The sequence below is a fragment of the Lithobates pipiens genome, unplaced genomic scaffold (genome assembly GCF_037356315.1).
Source record: "Lithobates pipiens isolate NorthernLeopardFrog02 unplaced genomic scaffold, aLitPip1_a1.2 Scaffold_8, whole genome shotgun sequence".
In the NCBI taxonomy this organism is placed as follows: Eukaryota; Metazoa; Chordata; class Amphibia; order Anura; family Ranidae; genus Lithobates; species Lithobates pipiens.
In genome coordinates this window covers 505,945,863-505,969,320 of record NW_027507903.1, presented here as the reverse complement: position 1 = coordinate 505,969,320, position 23,458 = coordinate 505,945,863, and the positions used below count along the sequence as shown (strand labels likewise).

General features: G+C 44.0%; 1 protein-coding gene across 3 annotated transcripts in view; it reads left to right on the top strand.

The window, feature by feature from the left end:
- AMN1 (antagonist of mitotic exit network 1 homolog) overlaps positions 1–23,458 on the top strand; it is a 158,081-nt gene that overhangs the window by 124,068 nt on the left and 10,555 nt on the right. For all 3 annotated transcript variants that reach the window (XM_077469299.1, XM_077469297.1, XM_077469300.1), the window contains 2 exons: positions 2,092–2,148; positions 5,321–5,432. In XM_077469299.1, the coding sequence (XP_077325425.1) occupies positions 2,092–2,148; positions 5,321–5,432 (169 nt within the window). The remainder of the gene's footprint in view (positions 1–2,091; positions 2,149–5,320; positions 5,433–23,458) is intronic.

The following is a 23,458-nucleotide window of genomic DNA, read 5'->3' as shown; positions in this document are numbered from 1 at the left end:
AATAGGCATTTAAAGCTGGATTCGAGTGTCTCTAAATGCTCATTATCTCAGAGGGAAGTGACAAAGAAATAATTGTAGACTGATTGTAAATATAAAAGATTGTATTGAAGGTGATTTTATCAGACTGCATATAAATACTGTAAAAAAAAAAAAATTACCTATCCAGGGATCCGCCACTATCTTCTTCTGGGCTGTTTCATTGCCGGTCTTCAGGTCCTCGGCACAGGCATGTTTATTGTGGGAAGCCAGCTGTGACTCCTTGTGGCTTCACAGCCAGCTTCCCACTATGCATATATGAGTCACGCTTTGTGAATGGTCCTGCAGCTTTCTATGGCCTGTGAGGTGTCTCAGAAGGCTGTGGGCAGAGAGGGGGCTAACTGGAAGTAGGAGCGGGTACCTGTGAAAACTAGGTACCTGCTCCCCCCAAAAAAGTTAATATAACAAATGTGATAGAGAAGGTGGGGGGGGGGGGGTGTTGGTGTGGACATAAAGCAGAACTTCTCCACTTTATGTTTCGCTTTAAATGCATATAATAACCAAGATGTCTAACCCTTGACTTACTCATAAGACCATTCTATATTGACCTAATCTGTAATGTAAATGACATGGCTGAAATATGACTTGCATTCTCTTATATACCGTATTTATCGACATACAACATGCACTTTTTTCCCCCTAAAAATCGGGGTCAAATAAGGGGTGTGTGTTGTATGCCAACAGCGTACTTTCGGAGGGGGACGAGAGCTTCCCGGAATTCACAGAGCCATCACCTCCTTTCCACTCGGCTCCTCGGCTCTCACTCGGCTTTCACGTCACACACACACACACAGTCCCGCCTCCGCCACCAGCATTTAACCAGTGTTCTGCCTATCACAGGATCTGGTCCAATGCCGATGGCGGAGGCAGGACTGTGTGTGTGTGTGATGTGAGAGCTGAGTGGAGAGGAGATGACGGCTCAGTGATTTCCATATTCAGACTGCTTTTTTGAGAGATGGTGAGGCTGCAAATTATGAGAGATGGCGAGGCTGCAAATTGTGAGAGATGGTGAGGCTGCAAACTAACTAAAATTCGTTTTAAAAAACTTCATTAATCAGGCCATTGATGTATTGATCAGGCTGCATTGAGGACTTTATTTAGGCTGCATTGAGGACATTAATCAGGCTGCATTGAGGGCATTAATCAAGCTGCAGATTGACATTGACGGGCACTGACCCTTAATTTGCTTCAAAGTTGTTTATTTTAAAAATATGTTTTTTTTCCTGAAACCTCCCTCTTAAAATGAGGGTGCGCGTTATAAGCCGGTGCGTGTTATACGTCAGTAAATACAATACTTGTAATCTAAATATCCTGTGATCTTCACAAGGCTTTCAATAGTCCACTTTATTTTACGCTTATGTAATTTTGCCTATATGTTTGGACCTGTGGAAGAATTAATAGTAGTACAGTATTTTGACACCAGGACTCCATGCAGTCTTTACTCTGTGATATCACCTATTGAGCTTCACCAAACAATGTCCACAACAGTAAGCAATAAGTTGAAATCCTGATTCTGTGTTCCTGCATGCTTCCTTCTCTCTGTACAACTGGTTGCTCAAAGCCATTTATTTTTGTTGTGCAACCAGTCAGAGCTCTTTGACATCATTACGTACAATTCAGGACCAGCAGTTCTGGGCTTATTCCAATTCTCCTAAACAAAATGAACGTTTAACCCTTGTAGTACAGAGGGAGGAGGGACCCACTGCAAAGTGCCATTTTAAAGATACCCAAATTTAAGCTTTAATGTGCCACCTAGATAATCTGAGAAGATTGCAGATATGGAATCAAATACATCAAATGAGATTGAAGATCTCAGGTAATTCTAATAAGATATACGATCAGGAAGGAAGCTGGAACTTTTTAAAACAATTAGGCATGAATACGCTATGTACTGAAAAGGACACGCCCAATGTGCTCCTGGAAAAGTTTTCCTGCCAGTGCCAGCTTCCCAGAATGCATTGTACATAAAAAATTGTTCCTTTGTTAACTGGCTTTTATGGATGAGACTTGTCTAAAATAGGAAATATTATCTAACATGTTTTGCGCTTTTTGTAGGTGACAGATGATGGAGTTATGGCTCTTGCGGCTGGAAGATGTTCACAAAATTTAAAGGTATGGCTACATAATTATCTACAGTGTTCCTGTAACCATGCTTCACATTCTATTCACCATTTGGCAATCTAGGAAGTGCTGATGGCCAGCCACACTGTGGCTGTGCTTAAAAGCAGTCAAGGACAGAATCTTTTCACTGGCAAGAACTGCTGTTAAAGACAAGAGGTTCAATTCACTAAGCTAAAGGTGGCCACACACATAATATGATCATCCAATTGATGCAAATAAAATGATCAGATTTAACATGAATCATAAACCACAGGCTTACCATTCAAACAAATTAGCAAGCTTATGATCAACTTTGACACGGACATGTTGACCAGATGTGGTTGAATTTTATCAGTTGTTTATGTTTTTGTCACGCACCAAGCATGATATGAATTCTTTTTTTTTTTTTTTTTTTTATATGTTTTTTATTGGAGAAAAAGGAACAGTACATAACAAAACGTTATATATACCATGGAAAAAGGGTGTATATGGTACATATGACTAGTCATAATAGCAAGTACAACATTTTGAACAACCTTGGGAAGGATAACAATCAAACCCTTGTTACTAAACATCCTGATAACTATTATAAAGCAAGAGGAGGGTAAGTGGGTCTCGTTGTGAAGTAACTGGATATCTAATAGGGCAGCGGGTCAGTTGGACAGCCCACGAGATGAATTCTATGTACATTATGTCTACCTTGGATTAGGTCATGTGAGCCATCAGGCATGGTGAGCCATCCCTGCTGGGAGAACAGACAGTGATTATTGCTAGTGGCTATAGCCGCTGACTATAATTGCATGAAACATCTGCTGTGCTGGTTGTACCCAAGTCGATTGATATGGATCGACTTGAGTACAATCAGCCTGCCCACACATAGTTCGAATCCCGGCCAGTCCCTGTTAAACTGGGCAAGATTCAAACTATGGCCAGCTTTAGGAGGACCCTGCTCCTGAGAGCTTACAGTCTAATAGGGAGGGGCAAGTAGTACTAAATGTTATAACTTTGGGGGATGAACTGATGGGAGAATACAAATCCCCATTCTTACAACATAGTTTGAGGCGCATCAGACTTTACCATGACAGGCATATCTTGCACATCTAAGGGTTGATGTGCTGCAATGAGTTGTTGTTTTTTTTGGATTAAATTATGCTTTAATTGTCCTTACACTTGTGATAACTAAAGCATTTTGTTTCTATATCAAGTAGACTTCTGTTCCCAGGCAGGGAAATTGTCCTTTAAATGGAAACTAAAGGCTGAAAAAATCAACTTATCATAAAAAAAAATACTGGCCCTTTTGCAAAAAAGAAGCTCTATTGGCTTCCTTCAGAAAGTCCTTGGGATGCAGAGCTCTGCGCCCAGAACATTCCCAATATAGCTTTGTTCCCTGATGCGGTGTGTGATTAGCGGGTCCTGTGCCTTCACTTCCAGTTTCTCTGACTCATCTGGCCGGTCTGAAGGTGGATGACTTGTGTGAGAGCTGTGAGTACGAGCGGACATCTAATGTAAGGGAGGACTCTGATGGGGACAGCTAGTGTAAAGGGGGACTCTGATGGAGACATCTAATGTAAAGGGGGACTCCGATGGGGACATCTAATGTAAAAGAGGACTCTGTTGGGGACATCTAATGTAAAGGGGGAGACTCTTATGGGGACATCTAATGTAAAGGGGGACTCTGATGGTAACATCTGATGTAAGGGGGTCTCTGATGGGGATATCTGATGTAAAGGGGGACTCTGATGGGGACATCTGATGTTAAAGGGGGACTCTGATGGCGACATCTGATGTAAAGGAGAACTCTGGGGAAATCTGATGTAAAGGGGGACTCTGGGGACATTTGATGTAAAGGAAGACACCAATGGGGACATCTGATGTAAAGGAGGACTCTGATGAGGACACCTGATTTATAGGGGTTGCTGATGGGGACACCTGTTGTAAAAGGGGACTCTGATTGGGTCTCCTGCTGTAAAGGGGGCACCTGCTGTAAGGAGGGACTCTGATTGGGACACCTGATGTATAGGGGGACTCTGATGAGAACATCTGATGTATAGGGAGACTTTGATTGGGACACCTGATGTAAAGGAGGGCACCTGTGTAAAAGGGGGCTCACACTTTATGTTAAGTGATTTTATTTTATTTTACTTGAAATGTGAATGTGATTGGCCTACTGTTATGGGCACAGTGAGGCTGCATAAGATGGAGACAGTTTTATCTAACAGTAATGCTACACAACCAACTGATAAATGGCTATTTACAGTCCTGCATTACTAACAGTTTAATTTTTCAGTTTGTTTGCGCTAACTGGGCACTGGGCACAATAGTTATGGTGACACCCTGGGATTCTGTCACTTTGAAGGGATTTCCTCTCACTTGTTTTAGCTGTGGGACAAGAAGTGAAGGAAAATCCCCCTAATGGGACACAGAAGGGACAATAAACTGGCGGGTTCAAACCTCCCTTACTCTATCAACAATGAAGATAAGTTTTTGCCTTTAGTTACACTTTAAGCCAGAATGTAATGTACAGAACTTCATAGTTCACAGTCAATAAACATCCACAGAAAAATAATATGTTACTGATATAATCCTTTTCTATAGCATATTTACGGAGCATTGTTTTTGTTACATTGGGATGTTATTTTGTCATTTGTTCCTGGTATGCGTAAATCAGATCTCTGTAAAGTTTACTACCTAGGCAATGCTTATAGGTAGTGACCGATACAATATTTTATTCACTTCCTAGGTCTATAAAAAGGACTATACAACTCTAAGTGTAACCCTTATGCCGCACACATGATCGTACTTTCCAGCAGAAAAGGTCCGATGGAATCATTTCTTCGGATATTCCGATCATGTGTGGGCTTCATCTGACTTTCTTTTTCAAAAATTCTGACGGACCTAGAAATAGAATCTTTCCAACGGAATCAATTCCTATCAAGAAAACCATTCGTCTGTATGCTATTCTGACGGACCAAAAACGCAAGGGCAGCTATTGGCTACTGGCTATTGAACTTCCTTTTTCTAGTCCCATCGTACATCATCGTGTTCTAAACTAACGGACTTTGGTGTGATCTTGTGTAGGCAAGTGCGTTTCGGCGGAACACCGTCGAAAAGTCCGCCAGAGTTTATTCTGACGGAAAAAACTGTCATGTGTACGCAGCATAACTCTTTCTCTTATTCTTCATAGGAAGTTCACATGGATCGTTGTGTTCATCTTACTGATGACGCGGTGGAAGCCATCTTGACGTGTTGTCCAAACATTTACATCCTGCTTTTCCACGGCTGTCCACAAATTACAGGTCAGTCTTTGTCACAGACATCATACCTATGTATCTCATGCAGACACTGTCATTCTCAATAGAAAATTATTGGAAATTAGGGTTTAAAATGATCATTATTATACAGGATTCATATAGCACTAACAGTTTGCACAGCACTTTACAATATAAAGGGGGACAGTAAATTTACAAAACAGTTCAAAACAGACGAAATATGAGGGCCTTGCCCATTGAGCTTACAATCTAAAGGGAGGGGGAGGTGGTACAAAAGGTAATAGCTTCAGGGGATGATCTAATGGAAGTGACTCAAGTACAGTTTGTGGGGGTAGGCTTCCCTGAATAAATACGTTTTCGAGGATCACCTAAAGGCAGACAGGGTAGAAGCTGGGCACTGAGGTAGGGAGTTTCAGAGGATGGGGGAGATTCTGGAAAAATCTTGGACACGAGCATGAGAGGAGGTAACGAGAGCTAGAGAGCAAGATGTCTTGGGAGGAGCAGAGAGGACAATTTGGACAATATCTGCAGGTGAGGTTGGTGATGTAGCTGGGGGTAGTGTTGTGGATGGCTTTGTACATTGTAGTTAGTATTTTGAATTTCAAAGGTTGGGCTAGTGGTAGGCAGTGAAGGGATTGGCAGAGAGGGACAGCAGTCACGGATCGGTTAGTAAGGTGTATAAGTATAGCAGTAGCATTCATAATAGACTGAAAGGGGGATAGCCTGTGTAAAGGTAGGCCAATGAGGAGGGAGATGCAATAGTCAAGGTGGGATTTAATCAAGGAGTGAATAAGTTGTTTTGTGTCGTTAGTAAGAAATGGGCCAATTCTGTAAATGTTTTGAAGGTTAAAGTGGAAAGATTTAGCCAGTGATTGGATGTGGGGCCCAAAAGAGAGGTCAGAGTCTAGGATTACACCTAGCATCCTGGCATGTGTGGAGGGACCAATGGTTGTGCTGTTGATCTCAATAGTAAAGTCATGAGGGGGGGGGGGGAGGGGGCCGAGGAGGAGAAAATATTACAAGCTCCGTTTTAGAAAGACTGAGTTTTGAGGAAGTGGTGTGGTATCCATACTGATATGGCACTCAGTAATTTTGTGGTATGTGAGGAGATCGAGAGGGTGAGCTGAGGAGTAGAGAGATAGATGTGGGTGTCATGGGCATAGGCATAGTATTGGAAGCCATGGGAGGTTATCAACTGGCCCAGGGAAGAGGTGTAGAGAGAGAATAGGAGGGGCCCTGGGATACCTCAACAGAAAGAGGAAGAGGAGCGTAGGAGGAGGAGATGGTGTATGTGACGCTGAGAGTGCGCTGAGATAGTTAAAGGAGTACCAGGAAAGAGCAGAGTCTGGAGTGGAGTTTATTAATGAGGAGCGGGTGGTCAACTATATCAAAAGCAGAGGAACGGTCTAATGCCACGTACACACGACCAGTTTTTCCATCAGAATAAACTCTGACGGTTTTTCCGACAGAGTTCCAATGGAATTCCGCTGAACAGACTTGCCTACACACGATCACACCAAAGTCTGATCGTTTACAACGCGGTGACGTACAACGCGTACGTATGGGACTAGAAAAAGGAAGAAAGCGATATGGTAGACTAAATAAATGTAAAATTACTGGACCAATTAGAAGAACGCCGGGAACTTAAACAGATCTTTCGGGATTGAGTAATAACTAGATGAGGGTGCGTTCCCCTCCTCCATCTCCTTTATATCCCCCCCGGTTAAAATTTTAGGATTTATTTTTTATTTATTTTTTTATATTTTATTTTTCTTTGTTTTTGTTTAGAATATTAAATTTGAGAAAATTTGAGGTACAGGAACACATACGCCAATAGGTTATAACATGACGGAATAGACATCAAGGTATAAAGAAATAACGTGGGAAGCTTAGATGTCTGTTGGGAGCATGTATTATATATCTTGATATTCTGTATTGTTAGGTTCTAGACAAATGATGTTAGTTTGATATATTTGAATTGTTATTATTTTCTTATTTGGACATATCTAGAGAAGATGTGTGTTTGGTTGTCTCTTGAAATAAATAAAATAATTATAAAAAGAAAAAGGAAGTTCATTAGCCAGTAGCCAATAGCTGCTCTTGCGCCATTTTTGGTCCGTCGGAACAGCATACAGGCGAACAGTTTTCCCGACAGAAATTGATTCCATCGGAAAGATTTAAAACCTGTTCTATTTCTAGGTCCGTCAGAATTTTCAAAAAAAAAAGTCAGCTGAAGCCCACACACGACCGGAATATCAGATGAAATGATTCCGTCTGACTTTTTCTGCCGGAAAGTCCGACCATGTGTACAAGTGATGGCTGTTGGTTTTAGCATTTAGTAGGTCGTTAGTGAGTTTTAGTAGGGCAGGTTCAGTGAAATGTTGTGGGCGAAAGCCAGACTGTAGGGGATCGAGAAGGTTGTCAGTAAGGTAGCACCTCATACTGTTGTAGACAAGGATTTCAAGAAGTTTGGAGACAAATGGGAGCAGAAAGATGTGTCTTAAGTCATTCAAACAGGTGGGGTCCAGTGAGGGTTTTCTATTATATTTCCCTTGAAGTGTATATAAACCTTAATAATTAACTTCTTGTATTTGGTCTAAAATATCCAATTGAAAGTATTTTGTTACATCTGAGCTGAAATGTGCAAAAAAAAAAAAAAAAAAAGTTCCCTGCTGTTCCTTCATGAAATCCTGTGAGCTCATCTTAATGTGCTTTCTGCCTGTGAAGCTATATTTCAGAACTACAGTCCTTATGTTATCGAGAGAGGTAAATATTCTGTAGTCCTGTCCCAGGGTGTCAGAGCTGGCTTAGTCCTTCCTCCTCTGGGCTGGCCGCTCAGCTGTCGGCTAATTGCCAGCTCTCTTCTCTTTCCACAGTTACCAGCTGTTCCCGATGATGCTCGTCTGACCTGCCTATTTAAAGCCTTCCAGCTCACTCTTTCATTTGCCTTCGCGTTGGTCACATCACTAGGAACCATCTCCTGCTGTTTGTTTTATGACTGGCTTGCTGACATCCCTCCTGGCTTCTATCCTGCTTGCAGTTGCTATCCTTGGATCCCTGACGTCTCGACTGGCTGATTACCCGATCTGGTTTATGAACTTTGGACTGGCTGACTACCCAATCTGGCTACTGGACTCTGGCTATGCTTGACCATGCTTTTTTCTATTTACCTTTTTATTTTTTATTAATAAACAAGTGTGATTTGATTGTACTTCTGTCTCTGTCTGATTCATGATTCCTGACAGTATGCGAAAGCCATGAATTCAGAAGATACAGTCAATGCACTTGTTGGTAATATTTTTTCCAGATTGGATGAGCAAGATCACCGCATGGATCAGTTTGCCTTGGCGTTGCAAATGCTCCTGAATCGCACAGCTCACCTGGAATCCCCCACGGTGGCTGCTCCGGTACAACCTGAGTCGTAGGCCGTCCCTGCTGCTGCGCCAGTCTCTGTGAAGGCACCCGTCTCGAGTATTACCTCTATAAGAGGTATGTCTGGTTCTGCTCCGCTTCCCCAGTGATTTGGGGGCGATCCAGTTCAATGCAGAGGGTTTCTCAATCAGGTTGAGATATACTTCGAAATGCTGCCCCAGGCGTTTCCCATGGACAGAAGCAAAGTAGATTTCATGATATCTTTGCTTTCTGAGAGAGCCTTGGCCTGGGCTAACCCTCTATGGGAGACGCAAAAACCTGTTGTCTTGAGTTACCCTCAGTTTGTGGCCCCCTTTAAAAGGATTTTTGACGTTCCCACACGCTCCGCTTGTGCTGCCAGGTGCCTCATGTCCATCAAACAGAGTACGAGAACTGTTGCCGACTACCCTATTGAATTCCGTACTCTGGCAGCAGAGGTTGCTTGGAACAATGAGGCCCTTGTGGCTGCTTTTTCTCATGGTCTCTCGGATTCCATCAAGGATGAGATAGCAGCCCGAGATATACCCACTGAGTTGGAGAGCTTGATCTCGTTTGCCATCCTCATTGACTCCAGACTCAGAGAAAGACATTCTCTTAAGGAGTTCTTGCGGAAGCCTCCTGTACGTTTACCTCTGAGCTTTGTAGTCCCACCCATGCCTCCCTCACCTCCCATGCCTCCTGGTACCGAGTTGGTCAGTGAAGATGAACCCATGCACCTGGGCTTTACGCGTCTCTCTGCGGATGAGAGAGCCTTTAGGAGGAGGGAGAGATTGTGCCTTTATTGTGGGTCACTTTTTGAAGTCTTGTCCTACCTGTCCAGGGAACGCCCGAACCTTGAGGTCCCGTCATGGACAGACCTTAGGTGGCGTTGTTTCGTCCCCAGTTATCTAGAAGGATAAGCCCCTGGTTTTGGTCACCCTTTCTTGGGCTGAGTCGTCCATCGAGATACAGGCGCTAATCGACTCTGGGGCTGCAGGCCTGTTCATTGATGCTGCATTTGTTTCGCATCACTCGATTCTGCTGCAGCTGTGTGACACTCCACTTGCCATTGATGCTCTTGACAGGAGACCTTTACAGCCTGCCCATGTGACTCATGTGACGGTTCCGTTGTCTATGGCCGTAGGGGCTCTTCACCATGAGATAATCCAATTACAAGTTATTTCCTCACCCAGATTTCCACTGGTTATTGGTTATCCTTGGTTACATAGGCACAACCCCTCTTTTGATTGGCTTCAGCCAATTGGATTGGATTTGGATTTACAGCCGGCCCATGTGACTCATGTGACGGTTCCGTTGTCCATGGCCGTAGGGGCTCTTCACCATGAGATAATCCAATTCCAAGTTATTTCCTCACCCAGATTTCCGCTGGTTATTGGTTATCCTTGGTTACATAGGCACAACCCCTCTTTTGATTGGCTCCGTTCTGAGGTTCTCTCCTGGTCACCACAATGCAGTGAGACATGCTTCTTGAAGGTATCCAAGGTCCTGTGCACCGCTTTACTCCCCTCCCTGCCGGAGGAGTACCTTGATTTTGGCGATGTCTTTGATAAAGGTCAAGCCGGTAGTTTGCCTCCACACCGGCCTTATGATTGCGCAATTGACCTTCAACCTGGTGCCATACCTCCTCATGGCCGGGTTTACCCTTTGTCGGTTTTGGAGGATAAGGCCATGGAGGAGTACGTTGCTGACGCACTTTCTCGAGGTTTCATCCACAAGTCCTCGTCTCCTGCTGGTGCTGGTTTCTTCTTTGTGAAAAAGAGCGGTGAACCGAGACCTTGTATAGATTATAGGGGTCTCAATCGTGTCACGATTAAGAATGCTTACCCGATTCCATTGATTACAGAATTATTTGACCGCCTCAAGGGAGCAACGGTTTTCACAAAGCTTGACCTGAGAGGGGCATACAATCTCGTGCGCATTAAGGAGGGCGACGAGTGGAAAACTGCGTTTTAATACCAGAACAGGCCATTATGAATACCTGGTAATGCATTTTGGCCTTTGTAACGTCCCGGCAGTTTTCCAGGAATTTATTAACGATGTCCTCCGAGATTTGTTGCAATTGTGTGTGGTGGTTTATCTCGATGATATCCTCATATTTTCCAAGTCCCTGGAGAGCTACCACACAGATGTCTGTCGTGTACTTCAGAAACTAAGGGAGAACAATCTCTATTGTACACTGGAGAAGTGCGAGTTCCATCGTGAACAGGTTAGGTTCCTGGGCTATGTCATTTCCACTTCTGGTTTTTCGATGGACCCAGAGAAACTGTCGGCAGTCCTACAGTGGCCTCGACCCGTGAGTTTACGTCCTCTTCAGCGTTTCCTGGGCTTTGCCAACTACCATCGGAAGTTTATTCATAACTTCTCATCTCTGGTCAAGCCTCTGACTGATATGACCAGAAAGGACGGTAACCCACAGAGTTGGCCTCCGGAGTCCATTAAGGCCTTTGAGACTCTCAAGGCTGCCTTTGTTTCTGCTCCTGTGTTGGCACATCCTGATCCTACGTTGCCTTTTATCCTAGAAGTTCTGAGACTGGAGTTGGCGCCCTTCTGTCTCAACGTCCTAACTCTGAGAGCGCTATGCATCTGTGTGGTTACTTTTCCAAGAAATTGTCACCTGCTGAATGCAATTATGAGATTGGTGACAGAGCGCTGTTGGCGATCATTTTAGCCCTGAAAGAATGGAGACATCTCCTTGAAGGTACCACTGTGCCCGTTCTTATTCTTGCTGACCATAACAATCTTACATTCTTGTCTGGGGCTAAGCGACTCTCTCGCAGAAGGGCACGATGGGCTCTTTTCTTGTCGAGCTTTAATTACATTGTCTCATTCTTACCCGGTACTAAGAATGTAAGGGCTGATGCCTTGTCACGACAATTTTCCTCCACTTCCAAGTCGGAGTCGGTTTCGGTTCCTATGATTCCTCCTGATTGTATCTTGGCTACGGTTCGCACCAGTCTTTCTTCTTCTTTTGGGTGACAAAATTCTTGCTGCTCAGGTCCATGCTCCTCCTGATAAACCTTGTAACCGCTGCTTTGTCCCAGAGAGTCTCCGTACTGCAGTGCTCCAGACTTACCATTCTCCCAAGACAAATGGCCATCCTGGGAAGAATCAACTCATTTGGGCCATCTCCCAATAATTCTGGTGGCCTAGTCTACGGGCTGATGTTACTGCCTTCGTAGCTGCCTGTCCCGTGTGTGCTCAGAGTAAGACTCCACGACACCTTCCAGTGGGCCTCCTACAACCCATACCCAATGGAGAGAGGCCCTGGACTCACCTGTCTATGTATTTCATTGTGGAATTGCCCAACTCCCAAGGCAACACTGTTATCCTTATGGTGGTTGACCGGTTCTCAAAGATGTGTCATTGTATTCCACTTAAGAAGTTGCCCACCTCTAAGGCCCCTTTCACACTGGGGCGGTATTCAGGCGTTACAGCGCTAAAAATAGCGCCTGTGTAGCGCCTGAAAAAAAACGGCCCCTGTCACTCCAGTGTGAAAGCCGGAGGGCTTTCACACTGAAGCGGTGCGCTGGCAGGACAGTGAAAAAAGTCCTGCTAGCCGCATCTTTGGAGCGGTGTATTCACCGCTCCTAAACCGCTCCTACCCATTGAAATCAATGGGACAGCGCGGCAATACCGCCGGCAAAGCGCCGCTGCAGCGGCACTTTGCGGGTGGTTTTAACCCTTTTTCGGCCGCTAGCGGGGGTTAAAACCACCCCGCTAGCGCCCGCAGACTGCCGCTAAAACGACGGTAAAGCGCCGCTAAAAATATCGGCGCTTTACCGCCGACGCCGCTCCCGCCCCAGTGTGAAAGGGGCCTAAGGAACTGGCTTCCATTTTTGCTCGGGAGATCTTTCGCTTACATGGGCTACCCAAGGTGATTGTCTCGGATAAGGGCAGTCAGTTTGTCTCCCGGTTCTGGCAAGCCTTTTGTGCACAGTTGGGAATCCAGCTTGCGTTCTCTTCTGCGTATCACCCGCAGTCTAATGGGGCCGCAGAACGAGCCAATCAGTCCTTGAAGCAATTCCTACGTTGCTATATTTCTGGCCATCATAACAACTGGTCTGACCTATTACCTTGGGCAGAGTTTGCTCACAACAGTGCCCTGAATTCTGCCTCCCGATTGTCTCCATTTATGGCGAATTATGGTTTCCAACCTTCCATGTTGCCTGACTCGTTTGTTCCGCAGAGTATTCCTGCGTTAGAGGAGCATCTCCGTGGTCTTCGTTCTACTTGGGTACAAGTCCAGGAGGCTTTGCGTCATGCTAATGATAGGTACAGACTCCATGCTGACTGCAGATGCCTGCCTGCGCCTTCCTACCAGGTTGGGGACAGGGTCTGGCTGTCATCTCGCAACCTCCGGCTTCGTGTTCCCTCACTGAAGTTTGCACCACGGTTTATTGGGCCTTTCCGTATCCTTCGCAGGATTAACCCAGTAGCTTACGCGTTGGACCTTCCTCCTAGTATGCGCATCTCAAATGTTTTTCATGTCTCCTTATTGAAACCGTTGGTCTGTAACCGATTTACCACCTCGGTGCCACGTCCTTACCCTATTCAGGTTGAGAACCATGAGGAGTATGAGGTACAATCCATTGTTGACTCTCGTAGGTTCCGTGGGCGCATACAGTACCTGGTGCATTGGAAGGGGTACGGTCCGGAGGAATGCTCCTGGGTTTCATCCTCTGACGTACATGCCCCTGTCCTCCTCCGCGAGTTCTATAGACGGTTTCCCCTCAAGCCCGGTGTCCCTCCGAGGGAGAGGGGTCATTGGGGGGGGGGGGGGGTACTGTCAGGGCTGGCTTAGCCCTTCCTCCTTTGGGCTGGCCGCTCAGCTGTTGGCTAATTGCCAGCTCTCTTCTCTTTCCACAGTTACCAGCTGTTCCCGATGATGCTCGTCTGACCTGCCTATTTAAAGCCTTCCAGCTCACTCTTCACGTTGGTCACATCACTAGGAACCATCTCCTGCTGTTTGCTTTAAGACTGGCTTGCTGACATCCCTCCTGGCTTCTATCCTGCTTGCAGTTGCTCTCCTTGGATCCCTGGAGTCTGGACTGGCTGATTAACCGATCTAGTTTATGAACTTTGGACTGGCTGACTACCCGATCTGGCTACTGGAGTCTGGCTATGCTTGACAACGCTTTATTTCTATTTACCTTTTTATTTTTATTAATAAACAAGTGTGATTTGATTGTACTTCTGTCTCTGTATGTTTCATGCTTCCTGACACAGGGTGACAATGCTACTTCTCCATAGATACAGTACAGTGAGTGGACATTGTCACCCAGTACAGGAAGGGTGTTACTGGCAGGATCTCCATGTGATAATAAAGTAAAAGTTTGGTAAATAATAAAATAAATTAAAAAACTGAAAGATGAACTAGAAAGCTTCAATATATTACATTTTTGTTTCTCACTTTAAATACACTTTAACCACTTCACGACCAGCGTGTGACGATGTAGGTCCCTTTTTCGAAGAGGGATATCTAAGTAACAACATCAGCTGCTACCACAACTGAGGTATCCATCTCTTCATGCGCCGGTCACATTTAAGATAATGGTGCTCTCTGCGGCGGATTCTCCACGAGATCATCTTTATCGATGGCGGAAGAGGTGCCCCGCTCTCCCATACCCTCCCCCGCTTACCGGAGCCGTCAATAGCGGCGGAGGCGATCGGGTCCTGTCTCCTGCTTGGTACGGATACGTGATAAGTGAATTTATTCCAAAAAAGTGCGCTTGTAAGACCGCTGCGCAAATACAGTGTGAAAAAAAGTATTGCAATGACCGTCATTTTATTCTCTAGTCTAGGGTGTTAGAAAAATATATATATATAATGTTTGGGGGTTCCAAGTAATTTTCTAGCAAAAAAACAGTTTTTTAAACATGTAAACACCAAAATCTCAAAACGAGGCTGGTCTTTAAGTGGTTAATGACTTGAAAGAGGCCTGTCCTGAGAAAAGTACATAAAATGCCTTTCTGACCTCCATCTGAAAATGCTAGTTGCCTTATGTAAAGATAGGAAGGGTCACCCTTTAAGTTTATACACTTTATACGCAATACCTAATGGAGAAAATAAATCATTACACACCAAACCGCAGTCTTCGATCAGCCAACAAAAACCTCCTCCTCGTGCCCAAAGCCCGCTATAAATCCAAGGGTGATCGGAGATTCACTGTCCAAGGGCCTCGGCTATGGAATGCTCTACCAATCAACATCCGCCAGGAAGAAAATCACCTGGCTTATAGGAAAAAACTCAAGACCTTCCTCTTTTAGCAGATGATCAAAGCTCGCCACAGCGCCTAGAGGCGATTCAGTTCGCATTGTGCGCTATACAAGTATTTCATTCATTTCATTCATTCATTCACTTCTTATTACATTTAGCGTCTGCTTACAAAGACAGATAGAGGAGAAAGGTTAGTGAAATTGCTTCACACGCGATGCTTTGCAAGTTTCGTTTGAAGTGCAAGTCTGCAAGAAGCGGGATGCGTCTGCAGTCACAGCTGACATTTAGGTTTTGCATACCTGGAACATATAGTACATAGTAGGAACATTAGCCTGCGGTCGATGTTCAAGATATGATAAGAGCCTTAAAGGTTAAAAACATATTTCTCTTATATTCACCGACCGACACAGCTCCTCTCTGTAACAAATGGGTTGTTAGCCTTATCACTAGGAGAATACTAGGCATAGTTGTAATACAACACTCAGAACTCTTAGTTCCACCCAGGGGGGGGGGCGGTCCCTCAGGCTACAAACCCCCACCCTGCAAAGCAGCATCAGTTTTATTTTGCCTAGCAAAGGAGAAGGACCTAGGAACCCTGCGGGCCCATCGGTCTGTGCTTTTTTACGCAGAAGCTTGGGTTTTTGTGCTAGATTAATGATCCTGTGATCTACTATCAACAGCCGGCTGGGTGACAGGCTGGATACCCTTATCCTTGTAGTCTCCCCAGTCTGGCCATCGAGCGTGTGCAGGTCGCAGCTACAACTTGGCAGGCCACGACATACCTCAGCTCCAGAGGTGGTCAGTGAGATTTTATGCTCCGAGGAGTACATATGATCGGGCTACTGATGTCTGCGTCACAGTATGCCGAGGCCAGTAGCCTACGCTGTACTGATCAGGAGTAGGTCTACAGTGGAATGTCTCCCAGCTCTTCAGGACTGGTAAGTACAGCTCTCCCTGCCCCGGCTGGGCTGAGCAGCTGGGCATTCCCTGGGAGGTCGATTCGGGGGTCCCTCACCTCCCTCTCTTCTCTCCCCTGTCCCTGTCTTCTCTTCCCCCCCTCACGGGGGGGCTGCTGCATGTGGTACTGAGCGGTGTGTGTGTGTCCCTGAGGGCTCACATCTGGGATAGGGGGCTGGCTGGCGGTGCCTGGATCCTGTGTATTTAGCTCTCGGGAGGTGCCTCTGAGGTCTGGCTATGTTTTCGGTACAGCGCTGTGTCTCTGCAACATTTTTGTCTCTGTCCTTCATGGAGCTGGCTGGCGGCCGTTTTAGGTGTGGGCGAGGGCAGCATGTCTTCTGGGCTTCAAGCGGCCATTTTCCCAGTGCTTTCCTATGCAGGACACTGGCAGCCATTTTCTAGAAGCCTGAGCACATTTCAGTGTTCTCCAGCAGCAGCTACATGTGCTCTCAGCTTCCTGTTTGTCGTTACTGGACGCTGGGCGGCCTTTTTATGTAGTCTGAGCACGTTTTTTAGACCGTTTAATGACGGACTGCCGTTCTGACGGACTGCCACGGCACAGTTTTGGTTTCCTCTGCACCTGGGAGCACTCGGGGTCTACAGGCACTGCTGTGAACGTCGCGGAACTCCTCAGGGTGGTGAGTCCGGCAGGTTAGAACCCCTCAGTCAGCGGCAGCAAGGAGAGTGGGACTGTCACTGTCCTAAGGCCCCCTCGGGTGGCAGACGGGGTAGGGTCAGCATGGCTTCAGAAACTGGTGTTTCTTCCCCCGAAATCCAGGCAATTGCAACCGGGTCACCTGTGGACTGCGCAGTTCCCATGGACACCTTGACGGCAGTCCTCAATTTGTTCGTTGCCAAGATGGAGGCTGTGCGTGTGAAAAAGGTCCTAAAAAGCGGCCCCTGCCCCCCCCTATCCTCTGGGGAGAGCTCTGATGCAGACTCGGGTCCTGCTGAGGCCAGTGACCCTTGCTCTGTCTTGTCAGACGCTGACCAGGACCATTCGGACAGTGAGGATGGCGCGACAAAATGCTTGTTGGAGCACTTATCACAGCTGTGCGTGATACCCTGAATTACCATCATTCAGACATTCTTGAACTATATATTGTATGAAGAGACAATGGGGGTTATTTATTAAAGGCAAATCCACTTTGCACTGCAAGTGCACTTGGAAGTTAAGTCGCTGTAGATCCGAGGGGGACATGCAAGGAAAATAAGAAACAGCATTTTAGCTTGCACATGATTGGATGATAAAATCAGCAGCGTTTCAAAAAATTTCAGATCTACCCCTTAGATTTAGAGCGACTGCACTTCCAAGTGCAATTTCAAGTGCACTTGCAGTACAAAGTGGATTTGCCTTTCGTAAATAACCCCCAATAAGTCTGACAGATGCTGCCATAAAATAGACTACCCATTATATTTATAGTTATGTTGAAGGCTAGGTCAGAGTTTTGTTTTTTGTTTTTAAGTGAAATTTTGATATTTTTAAGAAAATGCCAAAATGTATTTTTAATCCAACACTGCCCCCTTGGCAGTTGTGCTTACAAGTGTATCATAAAATATATGTAATTGATGTCATAAATTACATGGAAAACACATCCACGCCTAATTTCTTTGGGGGATAAAAGTTTGTAGAAAGATTAGGAGAGGGAACAAGAAAGCAGAGAAAAGAAGGAAGGAGACAAAGCTGATATCTGTAAGACTAAATATTTTGAGATTTCTGGTAAAGTATATATTTCTATTTAGCTGTAGGCAATTGAACAGACGTATATCTGGCTAAACCATTTAGTCCTTGTATCATGAAGATTTGTAATTGTAATAATTCCAACTTGCAGTATGAATTGTTCCTTTTTCAGTCAAAGAGAGGAATACACACATATGTATAATCTCATTGAAAAGGATTCCAGTTTCTAGTAAATGGTTTAGTTATGATGTATGCTTAAAATAAAATAATTATTGGAAATGTATCTTTATCTTAAATATAAGTCTTGGTTAAATCACCGATTCTGTGCATGGTATAACAAGTTTGTCCATGTGCGGTTAAAGTAAATTTGAGTTTGCAATATCTGTTGACTGAGAAAGGTCACGTGTCATAATCATCACCTTTTTGTTTTCATATCCTGTTGAGCCACTGATAAGCTATTAATTACTTTTAAGGACTTACTCAGTTTTGCTGCCTTTGTGGTATTCAAACAACATCCTGTGGTTATTTTCTTGTGATCTCTATCATCCATATTATTGAAATGTTGATCCATATTATTTGTTTGACACCAGTTATATTTTGATATTATTGTGCACAGAATGAATATATGTATTTTTGCACACTTTTCTATTCCTTTTGTTTTCAGGTTAGCGCAAATAAACAAATTCGAGTTATTTTGTTGATTTGTGGAAATAAGTGGGAATCTCCCTAATTATAGATCCTTGCTTATATTTATAAATAGAAAATTGTTTAATAATTCAGTATAAACATTCTGACAACCAGATTTCCTCTCTGATTCCATCCATTTGGGGCTTTTTTATTGGGTACTGAGGTAGTCTGGGAATGACAGCATCAGGTTTCAGTCAGATTTTTACTGAGGCACAGGTTATCATAAGTCCCGTTTTTCCTTTGTTGGGCCAAACAGGGTTTGTTGTAATTGACAAATCACTGGGCAAACTTTCCACAGTTTCAGAGTCTCGCTGCAGTGGGCAAAGGGCTATAATTCTGTCCTATGTCACCTCTGTTTGGTTTTAATAATTAATAGAGGGATTTTTTACCTACACATCATTTATCTTTTAATTGATTTGCTTTCTTTTCAGTGAGTAAATCATTTCCCACTAAATTTTAAGATTCACTCAGAAGTACAGAGTCCTCAGTCTGAAAGGACCCAATTCCAAATTTCTAACAGGGAATAAGAAATGCCCCCTAACTCGACTCCTCTATTAAAGGGATTCTAAATTCTCAAGTTTTTTTTACTTTCTATGCATAAAGGTAAAAAAACCTTCTCCGTGCAGCAGCCCCCCCCCCCTCTAATAATGACGTTGTTCCCGATCTTCCTCCAGCTCTGTGCATGAGAGCCTTGGCTCTCCAGGGACTCTCTCCTCATATGAGACAGAGGCGGGAGCCATTTGCTGTTACGCAGTTAGAGCCACTGAGGAGAGCGGGGGGTAGGTCAGAGCAATGGCTCTGTGTATGAATGGACATGCAGAGCCGCAACGTGGGAGCAAGCCTGCTTGGGTACCGCCATTGCAAGCTGCTTTCTTTGGGGGCACGGGGCAAGAGGGAGGGACCAGGAGCACCAGAGAGGGATCCGAGAAGAGGAGGATTAGGGTTGCTCTGTGCAAAACCACTGCACAGAGCAGGTAAGTATAACATGTTTGTTATTTTTTTTTAAAAAGCCTTTAGTGCCACTTCAACATTTTGAATGGGATAATTCACTTAATTTAATTTTAAAACAGAAAAAACAGCCCCAGTTTCAGTCAGAAAATGTAGGGTCTGATTGTTCTAATTTATTTTCAGTTAAGTACACCCTTCTTCATTTGTTGAGATGATACATCGGGAGATCTGCCCATTATTGGGAGACTTCCTCAAATGTCCTATCTTGTTGCTGCTGATTTTGGTGTTTTGTGACCCTGCAGTTCATTGCAAAATGGCCCAATTTAACCACAGTTATAACATGCACGTTTCCTGCTTGGTTTAAAGCCATGTCTGCTGGATGATTGTTTTCATTGCCTATCCTTTTCTGTTCCTGAATAGCATTAACCTTTTGAGTTTTCTGCTTCCAAGACATCTATATCTTGTTCTATAGCAGTGGCAAGAGATAGTAAGAAATTGAGAGGCTTATCTCTCCTCTCAGGATTTGCTGTCATCAGTTTCTCTCGATTTTTGCTCTCAATCTTGTGATTAAGCTTTCTGCCTCATCACTTGTGATGTCCTCACTAGAAAATTCCAGTTTACAGTTAATATATTATGTAATTCATCTGGCCCGTGGGTTACTCAAGACACCTTAGACTAAAACTCAGCTTAGGTGCAGTCTCTTGGATAACAATCCCCCTGCCCAGTTCTGGGCTTGTTACCCAAGAGACTGTGCCTCTTTTCAACTCAACTGAATCCGGTCACCAAGAATTTCTGCGCTTTGATGTTCTGAGCTCACCTATCTTCCCAGTCATTCTAGGTATCCCATGGCTACATGCACACAATCCGCAGATCGACTGGTCTAAAGGATAAGGTCTATTTCCCTCTTCATATTGTCAATAGCACTGTCTCATTCCCATGCATAATAAGTCTGATAACTGCTTCACTGTCCAGCACCCATCAGGATATACGATCAGTCTATCGAGGATGCTCGGAAATCTTCAACAAGAAGAATGCCGATGTCCTTCCACCTCATTGGCCATATGATTTCCCAGTAGAGCTCCTTCCAGGTTCTTACATACCCTTTGGCCGCATATTTATTTTCTCTGAAAAGGAGCTTGAGACACTACGAGAGTACCTTGATGAGAACTTCCACCCATCTTCCTTTGCTGCCGGGGCCGGCATATTTTTTGTGGGAAAAAAAGATAAGACCCTCAGATCACGTGTGGATTACAGGGAGCTGAACAAAATCACTATTAAAAAACGGTTCCCGCTCACTCTTAATACAGAGCTTTTTCAGAGTTTCTGTAATGCCCGAGTCTTCATGAAGTTAGATCTGCGAGGTGCCTACAACCTGATCAGCATTTTGTGAAGGGGACGAATGAAAGACGGCATTCAGAACACGATTCAAGCACTTTGAATAAATTGTAATGCTATTCGGACTCTGTAATGCACCAGCCACATTCCAGCATCTGGTGAATGACATCTTTTCAGGAGTTCCTGGATCATTTCATCATTGTCTACCTTGATGACATTCTCATTTTTTCAGCTACCCTAGAGCTTCATAGGGCACATGTGGAGAAAGTGTTGTCAGCGTTAAGGAAACCTGGACTATATGTAAAAGCCGAAAAGTGTGACTTTGAAAGATGTCAATTTAGTTCTTGGGCTTATCATTTCTATGGAAGGAGTCGCCATGGATCCATAAAAAGTCAAGGCTATTCTGGAATGGCCCACTCCTGTAGATAAAAAGGGGGTGCAAAGATTTGTTGGATTTGCAAACTTCTACAGAAGATTTGTTAAGAACTTTTCTGCCATCATCTCACCAGTCACCCAAGTCACCCGCCATACCTGATTTCAGTGGTCGCCAAGCAACATTTGACAAACCAAAATCCCTGTTTCTTCTCCAGTTCTTCAGCACCCTGATCCTGCTTTACCCTATGTTTTGGAAGTTGAAGCTTCAGAATTAGCCACAGGAGCGGTTCTGTTACTCCACCCTGTTGCCTTTTCTTCAGGCAAAATGCCGGAAAGGAACTATGAGGTTGGGGACCGAGAACTCCTGGCTATAAAGACCCCCCTAGAGGAGGGTAGGTATCTTTTGGAAGGAGCTTCACACCATATTAAGATCTGGAATATCTTTGAATAGCCAAACGTCTAAGACCCTGACAGGCTTGTTGGGCATTGTTTTTCTCCAGATTCAATTTTCACATTTTCCCATTTGGCCAGGGTCAAAGAACGGAAAGGCCAATGCTCTATCATTTATTAAAAATAACAGTACGCTCACAAACAACCTCACACTTGACAACCGACTTACTTTAAGACAAAACCCTATATTGTTTCATGGACATGACAGAGGTTCTTTTACTCAGGCCTATCCCAGCGAAACATGTCAGCATTACTTATGACAACTAAACGGCTGGGAAGGGATTAGCAACATTATACGCTATAGAAGAATGTTTAACCTTCCCACTTTGTTAACGAGTTTTGTTCCAGACACTCATTCACAAAAACAAGACGAAGTTGGATGCATAATGAGAGTGCTTTATTTCAATTTATGTTATGTACTATACTGTACTGTTTATGCACGCACGTTACGTGCACTGTTGCTGTAACCATTACATTTTTCTAATAAAAAATTTTGAATGGAAAAAAAAAAAAAAAAAACAGTACAGTGCAGATAAAAACTAACGAGTTTATGCTAACTGAAAGTAGGCAGGACTTTATCAGCGGCGACGGCGTGACGTCGAACAGCCGCTTTTAAGCTAACACTGATCAATAGCCAATAGGAAAAACATCTGTGCGCAAGTCAACCACACAGGGTGAACGTATCCAACGTGACCCCGGAAGCCGGAATGCGCACATAATCGAGTACAAATAGAGAGAGGAAGTAAAAAATGAAATAAAATTAAGATTAATATATCGACCGGCGGGACAGAGCAAAAACGGAATGCAACAGCACTTCCGCAGTCCTTGGTAGTTAGTGTACCTCAGAGTTGAAACACACGACCACAGGATACACACTACGCCTCCAGCTGTCCTTTAAAGAGGACTAATTCAGCAAATATCCCACAAAAAAAGTAATAAACATTACCTGACAGGCAATAATTACTAAAATCTGAAACATGAAAAAATAAAATTATATTCGCTTAGTGTTAGTACTACTCGGGGGTATACGTATCCCTCATCTGATCAACACCAACCGGCGAAACCCATAAATATAGCAAAAACCAACAGCCACTGACATCACCCATAGCAACCCTGATCCGTGCATGAAACAAAACAACAAAAAATATATATGACAAAAATTTATAAAAAACAAAATAAAGAACAATAAAAACCAGACCCACAGGAATAATATATATATATATATATATATATATATATAAATCACCTATCAGAAATAAAACAATTTAAATCGAAATCAACGTTCAAGCCCCTGGGGGCAAGAACCTTGGTTTCATGAATCCAGTACGATTCTCGCCGACTCAATTGGCGTATGAAGTTACCTCCGCGCCAATGCTTCGTAACTTTTTCTATACCCCAAAACTCAAACTTTTTGGACTTTGGGCATGCACCAATTTAAAATGACGAGACACATTGTGTGTTTTAAGGCCTTTCTTAATATTATTAACATGCTCACCAAGCCTAACATGAAGGGGCCTGGAGGTCCTACCTATATATTGAAGGCCGCAACCGCATTGGAGCATATACAGTGCCTTGCGAAAGTATTCGGCCCCCTTGAACTTTTCAACCTTTTGCCACATTTTAGGCTTCAAACATAAAGATATAAAATTTTAATTTTTTGTGAAGAATCACCAACAAGTGGGACACAATTGTGAAGTGGAACGAAATCTATTGGATATTTTAAACTTTTTTAGCAAATAAAAAACTGAAAAGTGGTGCGTGCAAAATTATTCGGCCCCTTTACTTTCAGTGCAGCAAACTCACTCCAGAAGTTCAGCGAGGATCTCTGAATGATCCAATGTTGTCCTAAATGACTGATGGTGATAAATAGAATCCACCTGTGTGTAATCAAGTCTCTGTATAAATGCACCTGCTCTGTGATAGTCTCAGGGTTCTGTTGAAAGCGCAGAGAGCATCATGAAGACCAAGGAACACACCAGGCAGGTCCGTAATA